Source organism: Trichechus manatus, unplaced genomic scaffold, assembly GCF_000243295.1.
Source record: "Trichechus manatus latirostris isolate Lorelei unplaced genomic scaffold, TriManLat1.0 scaffold00095, whole genome shotgun sequence".
NCBI lineage: Eukaryota > Metazoa > Chordata > Mammalia > Sirenia > Trichechidae > Trichechus > Trichechus manatus.
The window spans coordinates 662,634-677,736 of NW_004444031.1; the positions used below are offsets into that span (position 1 = coordinate 662,634).

General features: G+C 34.7%; 1 protein-coding gene across 3 annotated transcripts in view; it reads left to right on the forward strand.

The window, feature by feature from the left end:
• Window positions 1-15,103, forward strand: part of KCNT2 (potassium sodium-activated channel subfamily T member 2) — a 476,589-nt gene that overhangs the window by 249,214 nt on the left and 212,272 nt on the right. For all 3 annotated transcript variants that reach the window (XM_004382548.3, XM_004382549.3, XM_004382547.3), the window contains exon 13: window positions 2,226-2,334. In XM_004382548.3, coding sequence (XP_004382605.1) covers window positions 2,226-2,334 — 109 coding nt within the window. The remainder of the gene's footprint in view (window positions 1-2,225; window positions 2,335-15,103) is intronic.

Genomic DNA, 15,103 nt, shown 5'->3' on the forward strand with positions numbered 1-15,103 from the left:
TGAGTGAAATAAGTCAATCACAAAAGGACAAATATTGTTTGAGACCTCTACTGTAAAAACTCATGAAAAAGTTTACACACAGAGAAACAATCTTTGTTGGTTACGAGGGGTGGGGGGTGGGAAAATACTAAATAGACAATAGATAAGTCGTAACTTTGGTGAAGGGTAAGACAGTACATAATACTGGGGTGGCCAGCAGAACTTGTACAAAGAAAGGTTATGGAAGGTGCATAGACACATCCAAACTCCCTGAGGGACTGAATTGCTGGGCAGAGGGCTGTAGGGACCACGGTCTCCGGGAACATCTAGCTCAATTGGCATAACACACTTTATAAAGAAAATGTTCTACATTCTACCTTGGTGAGTAGCTTCTCGGTCTTAAAAGCCTGTGAGCAGCCATCTAAGATACTCCAGTGGTCTCACCCCTTTGACGGCAAGGGAGAATGAAGAAAACAAGATACAAGGGAAAGATTAGTCCAAAGGACTAATGGACCACAACTACCATGGCCTCCACCAGACTGAGTCCAGTACAACCAGATGGTGCCTGGTACCAACAGTGACTGCTCTGACCGGGATCACAACAGAGGGTCCTGGACAGAGCTGGAGAAAAATGGAGAACACAATTCTAATTCACAAAAAAAGACCAGACTTACTGGCCTGACAGAGACTGGAGAAACCCTGAGATTATGGCCCCCAGACGCCTTTTAGCTCAGTAATGATGTCACTCCTGAGATTCACCATCCAGCCAAAGATTAGACAGCCCCATAAAATAAGACGAGACTAATGGGGCACAAAAGTCCAGGGACAAGGACTAGAACAATCCCTCATATCTACCTGTATTTTTAATCTTCCTTTTCTTTCATTAGAACTGTGTTGTCAAACAGAGCTTTCTGTGATGATGGAAATTCTCTGCATCTCCACTGTCTGATATGGTAGTCACTAGCCACATGTGGCTACTGAGCACTTGAAATGTGACTTGAGCTGTTGAGTAACTGAATTCTGAATTTTAGTTCATTTAAATCTAAGTAGCTGTGTGTAGTTAGTAACTACTATATTGACAGTGCAACCCTGGAGCATGTTTGTGCTTCCTTTCTAGAAATGTATTAGCTGACTATGTGCCATATTGCTCTAATAATTTGCCTTGTTCAATTTATTAAATAATTACTTATTGGATGACTGCTCTGTGTAATATTTCATGTTAAGCATGGTTTTGATTCCCTTTCTCAGCCTTAGCATTTTTAGATACTTTTCCAATAAATCTTGTTATATCTGAGAGTACTTCATTGTCTTAAAAAAAGGAAAGAAAAAAGAAAGACAAGGAGTCAAATCATTTTATCTTTTACCTTTACTATTATATAAAAAAGGAGCCCTGGTGGCTCAGTGGGTAAAGCGATCGACTGCTAACCAAAAGTTTGGCGGTTTGAAACTACCAGCAGCTCTGAGGGAGAAAGATGTGGCAGTCTGCTTCCATAGAGATTTACAGCCTTGAAAACCGTATGGGGTCACTATGAGTCGAAATTGACTTGACAGCAGTGATTTTTTTTTTGCATTATATGAAAAAATAATGCGTTCTCTACATGTATGGTGATTGCAGCAGTTTCCCTTTTTCCCATCTTTCTAGCATATTTTAAATTGTAACCCCGTATTTTCTTTTTCTCCATGGAAACTGCCATTCTAAACTATTAACTGTGCTGTTTCCTAAAGGCTTCTGACCTGTAGGAATTTTCTGGGAAATTTATTTTTAAGCCTGTCTAGCCATTGCCTTAGAGTCCTTGGGTGGCACAGACGGTTAAGCGTTTGACTGCTAGCTGAAAGACTGGCAGTTCGAACTCACCCCAAGGTGCCTTGGAAGAGATGCCTGGCAATCTACTTCCCAAAGGTCACAGCCTTGAAAACTCTATGGAGCAGTTGTACTCTGCACACAAGGGGTTGCCATGAGTCAAAATCGACTTGAAGGCAATTAACAATAGTCACTCCCCTCCTAATCTCTGCTAATTTTCTAAGTGCTGTTAACTGGCATTGATTGAATTAGGTAGTAAATTGCCCTATTTTACAGAAATAAAAAATGTTACTAAAGATAAGTCCTCACAATTAATTATTTTGTAGGTTTAATTGTAAACCATGAATGTGAGCATTTGACAAAGTGATTGCTTAATGATTTTTTACTTTTTTACATTATAAGCCTTCCAATTTATTTCATGATATTTTGATTTTTATCATTTCAGGATCACCAAACAATTTTGAGAGCATGGGCTGTGAAAGATTTTGCTCCAAATTGCCCTTTATATGTCCAGATATTAAAGCCTGAAAATAAATTCCATATCAAATTTGCTGGTAAGTTTAGTCTCCAATGAAATTCTTGGAATTTTCTCACATTCCAATTGTGATTTTAAGAGTTATGTCTCTGAAGTTAGTGGGGAATTAGTACATTCATGATGGTATTGAGCAGAAAAGGATTTCCTTATCATCTATTAGTTGCGAGGATTTTTTTTTTTTTCAATTTAATATGGAGCAAGATAGTATTTTGGGGTTGAATCTTCTCCTTTTTTTAAAACTAATTTGGTGATTTTAGCAAGTGAAACTACGGGATATCTAAGTAATCCTAAGTAGATTAGTAATAGATTTAGTATAATACTGACACAGGCTTCAAATACCAGTTCATAAGTATCACATAGAAATATATTACTTCCCTATAGATTATTTAGCACATATATAAGCTTAATATACAAGAGAATAATAAATTAAAATGTACTCAGGTATATTTAAATAGGTTTAATTTGGGGGTAGAATTTGAAACAATTCCAGAAAATGAGATGTGAATTTTTTTGTTGGGAATGCTGCTTATAAAATAATTGATTACATGAGAGTATACTTTGAGCTGTTAGGAAATTGAACAGTAAAATAGTACTTGATTTTGTTCTTAAATGCTTCTGTAGGAGAGAGGAACTAATTTTCATTCAGGCAGTAATTTTAAAGTATAGCAATCTTGTTTCTGATATGGTATTTTATCTTAATAATCTAAAGTGTCAAGTCATTAAAATTAAATCATCTTAGTTATGTGTCAGCAAAACATATTACCTTCAGAAGGTGTACTTATATTTAAAATGCTTACTGTCTTAGTTATCTAGTGTCGCTATAACAGAAATTCCACAAGTGGATGGCTTTAACAAACAGAAGTTTATTCTCTCACAATCTAGGAGGCTAGAAGTCCGAATTTAGGCTGCCAGCTCCAGGAGAAGGCTGTCTCTCTCTCTAGGTTTTGAGGGAAGGTCCTTGTCATCAATCTTCCCCTGGTCTAGGAGCTTCTCAGTGCAGGGACTCTGGGTCCAAAGGATATGCTCCACTCTCTGTGCTTCTTTCTTGGTGGCATGAGGTCCCCATCTGTCTGCTGGTTTTTCTCTCCTTTTATCTCTTGTAAGGTAAAAGGTGATGCAGGCCACACCTCAGGGAAATTCCCCTTATGGGTGTTGCTTCCCATCCTAATCCTCTTTAACATAACCTTATCTTGCCTCATTAACCACAGGCAGAGGTTAGGATTTATAATACATAGGAAAATTACATCAAATCACAAAATGGAGGACAGCCACACAATACTGGGAATCATGGCCTAGCCAAGTTGACACATATTTTGGGGTGACACAGTTCAATCCATAACACATATTGGAATATTATGCTTGAATGAAAAATAGAAAACACTGAGAAATTTTAAATTAAAGATTAGAAAACCATGAAATTATTGCTATTTAATCTGCTGTTTTATAACTGCTAGCCTTCCCACTAATGACATTTAAAAAAAAAAATGTATAGCAAACAATTTAAATGGATGGCTTTCTACTCTGGCTGCATATTATTATCTCACTGGAAGATTTTTAAAGTATTCATCCCAGAGATTCTGATTAAATGGTCTGAGAGGGCTTCATTCTTTTTTTCCCAAAACTTTTTGGTTATTCTAACATATCCTAGCTAGAGTTGGGAAATACCATCTTAGATTTTACTTACATTTTGAGTCCCTTTAAAGTGAGCCTTTTGTTACTCGTTTTGTTAAACATTAGCTCTAGGCTCATATAATTTTAACATGAATGTACTCAAATGTTTACTAAGCTCCTAAAATATGCACACTAGCCCTAGCTTTTGAGCACTGTGGTAGAGGCAGGGCATAAAATAGTGAATCAAACTGACATGGTTTTTGCTATAAAGGTCCTTACCCTCTTTTTGGGAAAATATGTGATTGATTATGGAATTTGGCTCGATTTCCTTTGGCTTTAATGTCCTCAACTGTAAATAGGAATTATTGTTCGGTGACATCTAGTCGATTCTGACTCATAGTGACCCTATATGACAGAGTAGAACTGCCCCACAGGGGTTCCTAGGCTGTAATCTTTGTAGTAGCAGATGGCCAGGTCTTTTCTCCCATGGAGTGGCTGGTAGGTTTTAACTGCTGACCTTTCAGTTAGCACAGATCACTTAACCATTGTGCCACCAGGGCTCCTTATAAATAGGGAGTATACTACTATTTTCAAAGAGTTTTTTATTGCAAAGATAAGAGAAAGTCCTTGTAAAAATGGGGCAAAAAAGCAAAATCTTAAAAGTTCAACTTTTGATATTCCACTAGACCTGGATCCGAGTTCCAATTTTACCATATTATCAGCTGCAAGACTTAGAATAACTCATGTAACATCTCTAAGCCTGTTTCCTCAACTGGAAACTAAAAATAACAGTACTTCCTTGGTACACAATTCTGTGAAATTAAATGGAAATATGTACATAAAGTACTCCTTCTACCTCTTGTTACATAAATAGGTAGCATTTACTGAAGGCTAATTATATATCTACAAGACCTTTGTACTTAACCCATTGCTGTCGAGTCGATTCCAACTCATAGCAACCCTAGGGGATAGAGTAGAACTCCCCCATGGGGTTTCCAAGGAGCTGCTGGTAGATTCAAACTGCCGATCTTTTTGGTTAGCAGCCATAACTCTCAACCACTGCACCACCAGGGCTTCACTTTGTACCTACAGTACTCCTTTATTTTGATTATTATTTAGGAAAAGGAATTTTTTTTTTGACGAAATTTTCATCATACCTGATAGTAACTTGCTATGAAAAAATTCTTTAGGGAGGCAGTACTGATATGAACACTAGACAAAATCCTAAAAATATGAATTTGAATTTGAGTGTCACCACTTAAGACTGAGATAATCATTTTATTAATCTGAACTCTAATGCCTGTTAAATGGCCATATGTATATGATATATAATTTCTATTAGTTAGGGTTAGCAATAAAGATTAAATAAATATTGTCTGTAACCTATTAGGTGTTCAATAAATGTATGTTGAACCTGATTCTTAAAAATATGTATATTGTTTGGGAAAATGGTTTGTAAGTATGAATTTTTTGTAACTAAAATCCAGAATAAGTTTTGGTTCTTTTTCTCTTCTATAGAAAGCCATTGATGTGCTCCCAACAGATCAAACTCACTGAAATAGTCTACTTTTTCAAACAAAAATTACAGAGACTATTGCATTGGTTCTCTTTCAAATCCTTGTTTTGTCGTTATTTTGATAAACACATTGGAATGAATGGATTGTTTAAAAATTCTATCCCAATAGTTTCTCTCTATAGCTCTCATTAATAGCACCTGTTAAAATTTCTTCGTGTAGTATCTGTGTTCTTTTACGGCTGAGATTACATCTCAGGGAAGCTCATGTTCCATTATTAAAAGATGAAAGCACTCTAGTTTCATTAGAATGTCATAAAAACAGTTTGGGGTAATGTATGAGGCTCTCAAACCAAAATAATACATTTTATATATCAGCATGAAATTAAAAAGGTTATAAACTTTACCTTTCAAAAGACAGTGTATCAAGCTTGGTTTGCGGGAGATTGTTAAAATAATTGTCCCCAAAGATTGATGCTCCCTAAGTCTGTGTCCCATTGTGATGTGACCTTTCAGCTCTTTCCATGAAGAGGTGGAACCTATTTTCAGACCCCTTGAATATGGGCTAGACTTGTGACTTGCTTTGACCAGTGGAATGTGACAAACTTGCAATGTACAATATATGAAGCTAAGCCTGAAAGGGCCATACAGCTTCCTCTTTCTTTTTATTGAAACATTGCCCTGAGATTGCAGGTGAAGAAACCTGGTTTAACCTTTGTAATAATAAAACTCCACATGGAAAGTGAGGATCATCCATCCCAAGCACCCTACCTAAGTCCAGCATCCAGCTTAACTACCAGCCAACCCAAAGAATTATGTTAACACACAAAATTGTGATAAGTAAAATGTTGGTTGTTTTAAGTCACTAGGTTTTGGGATTACATGTTAAAGAGCAATAGGTAACTAATACTGATTTTAAAAATATATAATTGCTGTAATTTTACACCATACTCATTTGATAAAATGCATTATATTCTGTCCCTTAGTATTAAATAAGCATGATTCCAATTGTCACAGGATATAGAGATATTTTGTTGTTGTTGTTGTTTAAACAGCCTCTTCAACTTACCCTAAATTGTGGAAATCCTATCATGATTATAATTTATGTATTTTTGTTCAAGCAAATCCATGTTATTAAAAAACACATGAAAAGGAGAAACTTCAAAATTTGATTTATACATATATAAAATATTAAAAAGCAAAAACAATGCAGCAACGTAGCAACCATTTTTTTTATGCAGAACTACCATTTGTATCTTTTATGGATCTCCTTCTCATGAACAAAGGACTGAGGCATTCATTATACTAAAGCAGTACTATCAGTTACTACACTATTAATAATCATTGAAATAGCCTCTACACTTTGATCAGATCCATAGGGTAAAAGTCTACATGAAAGTGATTTCGACAATAGAAACAATAGGCCCTTATTCATATCACTAAGAGAGCAAAATAAAAATAGTGATCTTAGAGATAGAAAGGAAAAATGAAATATTCAGTAGCATAAGAGTTTTATGATTATAAATCCAAGTATACTATAAATTATAATGATAAATTCAAGTAACTTAAAATATACGTCACCGATAATGTGATTTTTATCAAAAATTTTCTAAGAAGAAAAGAACATCAAATTTTACTTATGAAGCAGTAAATTTTACTTTCATCAAATTAAGCTCTCGACTACTAGCTAAAAGTTTGGTGGTTCAAACCCACCCAGAGGCACCTTGGAAGACAGGCCTAGCAGTCTGCTTCTGAAAGGTCACAGTCTTGAAAATCCTAAGGAGCAGTTCTACTCTGCACCCATGGGGCCACCATGAGCTGGAAACAACTGGATGGCAACTAACAACAACAACAGCAATCTCTTTTATAATAAATTTGTCAAAGTAAAGTGATTAAAACTACAAACTCTGGAATGATACACATTTCTGGATCAAAGTTTTCTTATATGTATATATTAACTGCATGACTTCAGGGTCCTTCATCTCTGTAATCTTGAGTTCTTCAATTTGTAAAATGGGGATAATATTGGAAAATACCCCAAAGGTTATTATTAAAAAAAAATAAAAAACTCCGAAGAAAACTGCCACCTAGTAAGCGGTCAGTAAATGATCGCTGTCAAAGTCATGTTATTATTATTGATATCTTGATTGCTTATTTTTAATCCTCACAGCAAATATGTATTATCTTTTTTAAAAAAAATATTGTGAAGGTTTACAAATCAGATCAGGTTCCCATTTGACAGTTTCTATACAAATTGTTCAGTGACTTAGTTCTATTTTTCATGTTTGAACATTCTCTTTGTGTTCTGGTTGTTCTGTTCCCAGTACTCTAGTTTCCCTGCCCTCTTATCTCCTCATGTTTGCTTTAGAGTAATTGTTGACCTTTTGCTCTCATATAGATTTTTTTTTTTAAATGGAGTACGGTATTCATGTGTAACTTTTTTTATTTGGTGTGCCGTCTGTTATTTTGCTAAAAGGTGATCTCAGAGGATAGTTTAAGTTCAAGGTTTAAGGCATATTTCAAGGTGATAGTCTCAGGGAATCCTCTAGTCTCAACTGGTCCATTAAGTCTGGATTTTTTAAGAATCGGGGTTCTGTTCCATGTTTTTCTCTCATTCTATCAAGGTCCACCTATTGTGTTCATTATCAGGTTCTTCTGGTCTCAGGGTAGATGAAAGTGCGCCTTGTGTTAGCTGTTAGCACTGTAGACTAGCTTTTTCTCTTAGATTTTGGTTTAATCCTTTCTTTTGCTTCTGATGAGTAGAAAACAATAGTTATATCTTAGATGGCTTCTTGCAAGCTTTTAAGACCCCAGACACTACTCACCTCACTAGGATGCAGAATATGAACTTTGTGAACTATATTATGCCAACTGCTTAAGTTATCCCATGAAACTAAGGTCTTAAGCCTTCAAACCCCGAAAATCAATCTCACAAGGTATTTGGTTATGTTTAAGAAGTATCTGTAACTGTATCCTCTATGAGTATATATGTGTGCACACACATATCTGCATGTACATATACCTATAGATACTTCTAACTGTACATACATATGTACACACTGTACCTACCCATACACGTGTATGTCTTTACACTGATGTATGTGACCATACACTCGTTTTTTGGTTATTGCTGGTGTTGTTCCCAAATTATGTATGTCACATTCTTTAACAAAAACATCCTGTTCTCTTGTGCGCTTCTTAGGAGCATCATTTACTTTGGTCAAGCTGTGTGTATTCTCTTCACTTCCAGGAAAAGTAGCTGAAGCTTACCTATAACATTTTACCAACAACTTTTTACAGATTTTCAAAAAACACATAATTCTAACCTTACACACATTTTTCCAGAAGATGAAAAAAGAGAGATATCACCCAATCTCATTTTATGGGGCTAACTTAGCCTGGATATAAAACTCATTACAGATAGTAAGAGAAATGACCTTTAGAAAGCAATTTAATTAATTAACATAATTCAGAAATTATATACAATGTATTAGCAAAACAAGACATGTAATGCATTTACAAAATGATATGTCATCACCAAGTTGAAATTTTCCTGAAGTAGATCATCCTATTAAAGAGAAAAATCGTATCATTTCAGTGGATGCAGAAAAGCCATTTGAGAGAACGTTGAACATCTTTTCATAATAAAAAACAAACAAACAAACACTGTTGGAGAGCTGGGAATAAAAGAGGTCTTAACCAGAGGCAATTTATTTTGATAACCTAGAAAAAGATCATATTTAATGCTGACATATTGAAAGTCTATCCTTAAGTTTAGGTACAAGAAAATGATGCCTGATAAAACCACTTTTACTCAGCATTTTCCTGGAAATCCTAAGGAGTGCAGTAAGATTAGAGAAACAAATATGAGGAATAAGCTTTGGAATATGAGAATTAAAACTGCCATTATGCACATATTATAAGACTCTCTACAAAAAAATTTCAAAATGATTTCATTTTTTCTATATATACCTTTACCTTAAGGGATCTCATCCATTCACATGATTTTCAAAAATCTCTCTGAATATCCACCATGAACTCTAGTGTTATATATCTAACTGCATAGTCAATATCTCCTATTAGGATTCTAATAAACCAGAAACAAACAAACAAACAAACAAAAAAACCAGTTACCTTAGAGTTGATTCTAACTCATGGTGACCCTGTGTATTGCAGAGTAGAACTGTGCTCCAGAGGGTTTTCAAGGCTGTGACCTTTGGGAAGCAGATTACCACGTCTTTCTTCCAAGATGCCTCTGGGTGGGTTCTTGCCACCAACTTTTCAGTTACCATCCAGACACTTAACCGTTTGCACTACCCAGGGACACTTCCTAATAGCCATCTCAAAATTAATATATCTAAAAATAGTTATTTATAATTTTTGATCCAAAATCTGTTTCTCTCCCAGTCTTCCCTGAGCCCCCTACTTAGAACTCATGACAAAAATCTGAGTCATTCTTTTATCCTCTGCATCTAATCCATCATCAAGTCCTATAGGTAACACTCCCTGAACATCTTAGCCCTACTACTGCCATAACCTTAGTCTGTGCCGTGTTCATCTTTCACCTGGGCTGTTACAAAATATTTTCTTTTCATTTTTTCTTGACTATTCACAAATAGGATCTACAAGCCTACTTCTACTCTTCACATTCCCCAGCACGTTTTCAATAATGATTGCTGTTTGTGTATTAGAGTAGGTACCTATCATATCTTCATACCCTCAATGTCAGCCCAAACTCACTGGTTTCCTCTTCCCAGTATATGGGTACTTCCATTCTTTTATAATGTCATTCTGTTATTTTTTAATTTTATTAGTTTTTGTTGTTGTTGTTGTTGAGAGTATACACAGCAAAACATAAACCAATTCAACCATTTCTACATGTACAATTCAGTGACATTGATTACATTCTTCAAGTTGTGCTACAATTATCACCCTCTTTTCCTGAGGGTTGTTCCTCCCCCATTAAGATAAACTCACTGCTCCCTAAGGTTCCTATGTAATCTTTCCAGTTGCTGTTGTCATTTTGATCCCACATAGATAGTTCTTAAAAGACCATAATGGTCAAGGCAGACTTTCTTTACTAGTTATGATAAGGTATTGTTTGGTTTTAAGAAGACTTCAGAGGATATTTTCATTTAAGGTTTAAAGATTATCTCAGAGCAGTAGTTTCAGGGGTTCATCCAGCATTCATGACGCCAGAAAGTCTGGAGTCCTTGAGAAGTTGAAATTCTGTTCTGCATTTTCCCCCTCTAATATCATTATTTTTGAAGGATTCGTTCTTGTGGTTTATATTTTGTCAACTTCCATAGTTCAGAAGTCAAATGGTCATGTAGCTTTGGTTATATTAAATCTATCTGCCAGTGAGAAACATTTTTACCAACACAATGTTTTTGTAAGAAGTGGCAATTGGTACTGAAATGTATGATAAGGGTAGTAACAGCATTCCATAGACATACTCAGTTGCATCTGAAAGAAGTTTGCTATGTGTCTTCTAGTCAGACTAAGTTACTCAGAAAATCAGTGGGAGATGAATCTGTGTTAGAGGAGTAAATGAATTGCTAACGTTAGGTCAACACTTTATTCTTATCCCATTCGAATAAAATGTCATGTCATCCGTGAGTTGTGAATTCCCTTTGCTTTAACATCTTATTTTCTTTCAAGTATTGGGTCCTCTAGAAATTTATGACTTCATTTTAACAGATGGAAGAATATATAAAATCAAATTAGTAAATTTTTATCTTAAAATAGGAGTAAAGAATGAAAAAACCAATTTGTAAGTGAAGTTGTGAATTATCTACAAATTTTATCTTTCATGCTTTAATTATGATGTTTCATAAGTAAGAGTGAGAATTATAGTTCATGAATGAAAAGAAGAACCGTATCCCAGCGGTAAAAGGTTGATTGAATGACATATGTTCTACTTTACAATTAAAACATGCCTAGAAGAATGAATCATTGTACTAGAACAGTAGGAGTTTGATCTTCTGGGAATTTATAGGAAAAATAAATTGCAACAGGATGTTAAAAATACAGAGAAAAGTAAATATCTTTTTACCAATACTACTGACAGTAGTGTGTAAAGTTTTACCTTTGTTATAGTATACAGTCGTGGCTACCATTATAAAAACAATGTGTGTGTGTGTATACATAGTGTGTGTATACATATATATGTGTGTGTATATATATACACATACATATATATAAAACAAAAAAACCAAACCCATTGCTGTTGAGTTAATTTTGACTCATAGTGACCCTATAGGACAGAGTAGAACTGCCCCATAGGGTTTCCAAGGAGCGCCTGGTGGATTCAAACATATATACGTATACACATACATATACACATACACATTCACATACACATACATATACATCACATACTTCGGGCATGTTATCAGATGGGACCAGCCCTTGGAGAAGGACATCATGCTTGGTAGAGGGTCAGTAAAAAAGAGGAAGATCCTTTAACAAGATGGATTGACACAGTGGCTACAACAGTGGGCTCAGACATAACAACAATTGTGAGGATGGCGCAGGACTGGGCAATGTTTCCTTCTGTTATACGCAGGGCTGCTGTGAGTTGGAACCGACTCGAGGGCACCTAACAACAACAAATACATATACGTATACATACACATACACGATACATATACATATAGTGAAACTACATAGAAAATACCAGATCTGGAGAAATGATTTGATCAAAAAATGAAGATCTTGTCTCAGCTTAGCCACCACCTATTTTTTACCGCAACACCAGACATCCTGATGCCTCATTTTTTCCTACCCAAAAAAGAGAGTAGAAAAGTATTTCCAAGTGATATAAATATTGCAAATTATCATAACTGTTTCTAAATAACATATGTATGTGAAAGGCTTGACTTTCATCAAACGCGGAAGTGTGAGTTTTTCATGCTGAATAATGTCTTACTTTCCCATATCACACCCACACAGACATACTTTTAAACTTCAGAATTATAATCTAGTTAAGAATATACTACTTTAGATTTCTACATTCTCAATAGATAAAACACCATATATTTCAATATTCTCCAATTTAGATGGAAATCTTTTCAGTTTGATTTTTTTCTCATCATGGTGGAGATCATCAGAAACTACTTATGATAAAGCCATGTTCAAAACCAGCACAATTTGGAGACTTCAAAGTTTGTGTGTTTTTCTGCTAGTTTTCACTTTAAAAAAAAAAATCAAACATACAGAGTTTAAAACAATCATACAATGGAAACCTGTATTCCTTCTACATATCAACAATTAACATTTTGCCACATTTGTTTAATCCCTCTCTCTGTGTACATACACGCATACATACACAGAGTCATTCAGTCACATTCACACTCACAAATACACACACATTTTTACTTCAGCATCTATCTCCTAAAAAAAAGGACATTTTGCTACATACCCACAATACTATTTTTACCCCAGAGAGGGTTATCCATAATTCTATGAATATGGTTCATATTCATATATTATCAGTTGTCCCCAAAATGTCTCTTATACTTGTATTTTTAAAATCCAGTATTAAACTTTTTATTTTTCATAGCATTTACTTTATTTTTTTTATTGAAATAATTTTAGATTTACAGAAGAATGATAAAGGTAATACAGAGAGTTCCCATATACCCTTCAGCCAGCTTCCCCTAATGTTATCATCTTAGTAACTGTGGTCCATTTAATCAAAATTAAGAAATTAACATTGGTATAGATTATTTTTTCAATGAAGTATTTTCTTAGCTCTCTCTCCTCCTAACAAAATAGCAGTAACTTATTTGTGTTTTTTTTTTTGAAGCATTTATGATTTTAATACGTGGTTCTATTAAAAAGCCATACGAGTTCTCCTGTTCTGACAATTGATTAAATTGCCATTGAACATTAGGTATCTCGAGCCGTTGTTTTGCAGACCACTTATAGTGTAGTTAGTTCAAAGCATCTTCATGTTGTCCTCCATTAATTTTCTTGTAGTTGTATATTTTTCATAAACTTAATTTCATTGTTCTGAAACCTAAAATAGAATCTTTCTTCTAACTTTGGAAAGTGTTAAGCATATATAGCATATCCTAGACTTATGATTTGCAGTCCAAAAGTGGTTCTTTCATATAAATGTTTTATGAAGAAGACCAGGGATGACCCCTTTCACTCTCATTCAGTCATTCAGGTCATTTTTATTGAGTCCTACTGTGAGCTATACATTGTTCTAGGCACTAGTGTTATAGTAGAGGACAAGATGGACTGTCTAGCCCAATGATAGCTTTTCTAATTTTTGTCATTCCTCACCCTTAAGAACCAGTGAGCCAGTGCACTTTTACTTGATCAAACTTCCCAGGAATACTACTCCAACTCAGCCTAATCTTTCTATATACAGCATGAGTTGTTACCCTCAATCCTCCTCCCCTACTCGTGCCTCCCTGCATATAGATAAATTTCATGACTCCAGTCATAGTCTAATCTCATTGGATTTGATTTTGCTTGATGAATTTAATCAATCTGATGAACCTATTATAGATAGTTCAGGTTTCCATGATTTAGTATATTATCCCATTCCTGTTGTAATTGCTATTTCATTGAAGAGTCTCTTAAAATACATTTTATAACTCCAAAAAAAGAGATCCTAATGGAAGGATGGCCATTTGAGTAGAGATAATAATTATTAAAATGGGGTATTTATTTCATCTAGCATTGCTGCAAATAATACTGCATAGGGACTTCATATTTTATGTATGCATGCAATGTGTGTGTGTGTATGTGTGTGTGTGCGTATGATTGTGAATTCTGGTTATGCTTTACTAAGGAATTGGAAGTTTGCTGAAGAAGTAATAAGAGATTAATAAAACTTTTAAGAAAAGTCATACAATTTTAATTAGGTAACAGAGTATCTCTAAGTGAAATATGGAGTGTAGTGGAGAGGACAAAAAGGACCTGATAAAGGAGATTATTTAGGAAACTATTATAGTTGTTCAGGGTGATACTGAAAATTGAACCAGAGAAGTGATAATGGAAATGGAGAGTGAGAGCAGATTCATGAAGCATTTCAGATATATCCTGTAAGACTTAATAATCAATTGGCTATGGGAACCAAAGGAGAGAATGAAATCATTTTCTTTATTTTATCATTGTAACTCTCATCTCTTTTTTTATATCCCCACATTTAATGTGATTTCTTTTATAGCAGTTAAATGAGTGATTTCTAGTTACTTTGATGTCTGTTAAACCTATAATGAGTTTAAGTGCTTTGTATATCCAGTAATAAGCCCAGTACTTAATATATAGTGTTACTATACTTTATAGTATAAGATTAAAAAACCTAAAATAATCCACTAAAATTATTAAAATAGTAGCACTATAGAACCACTAAAATAAAAACATGCAAAATTTTATATGAAATGGATTTTATATAAACAGACAATGTTTAATGAGTGATGGGTAAAAAATAATTCAAGAGGACAGGGAGTCACATAGAAAAGAAGCACCAGAAATCTAAACACAGGTAGGTCCCTGTAGTTTTTTCTGAGCATTATGTGATGCATGTACAAAATGAAATACCAAAGGTCAGGCAAATAACCACCAGGAAATCATTAGCAGAATTCCTAGAACTCAGACTATTTGGAGGACTTTCATGCTCTGACCAGCTGTAGTGGAGACACTG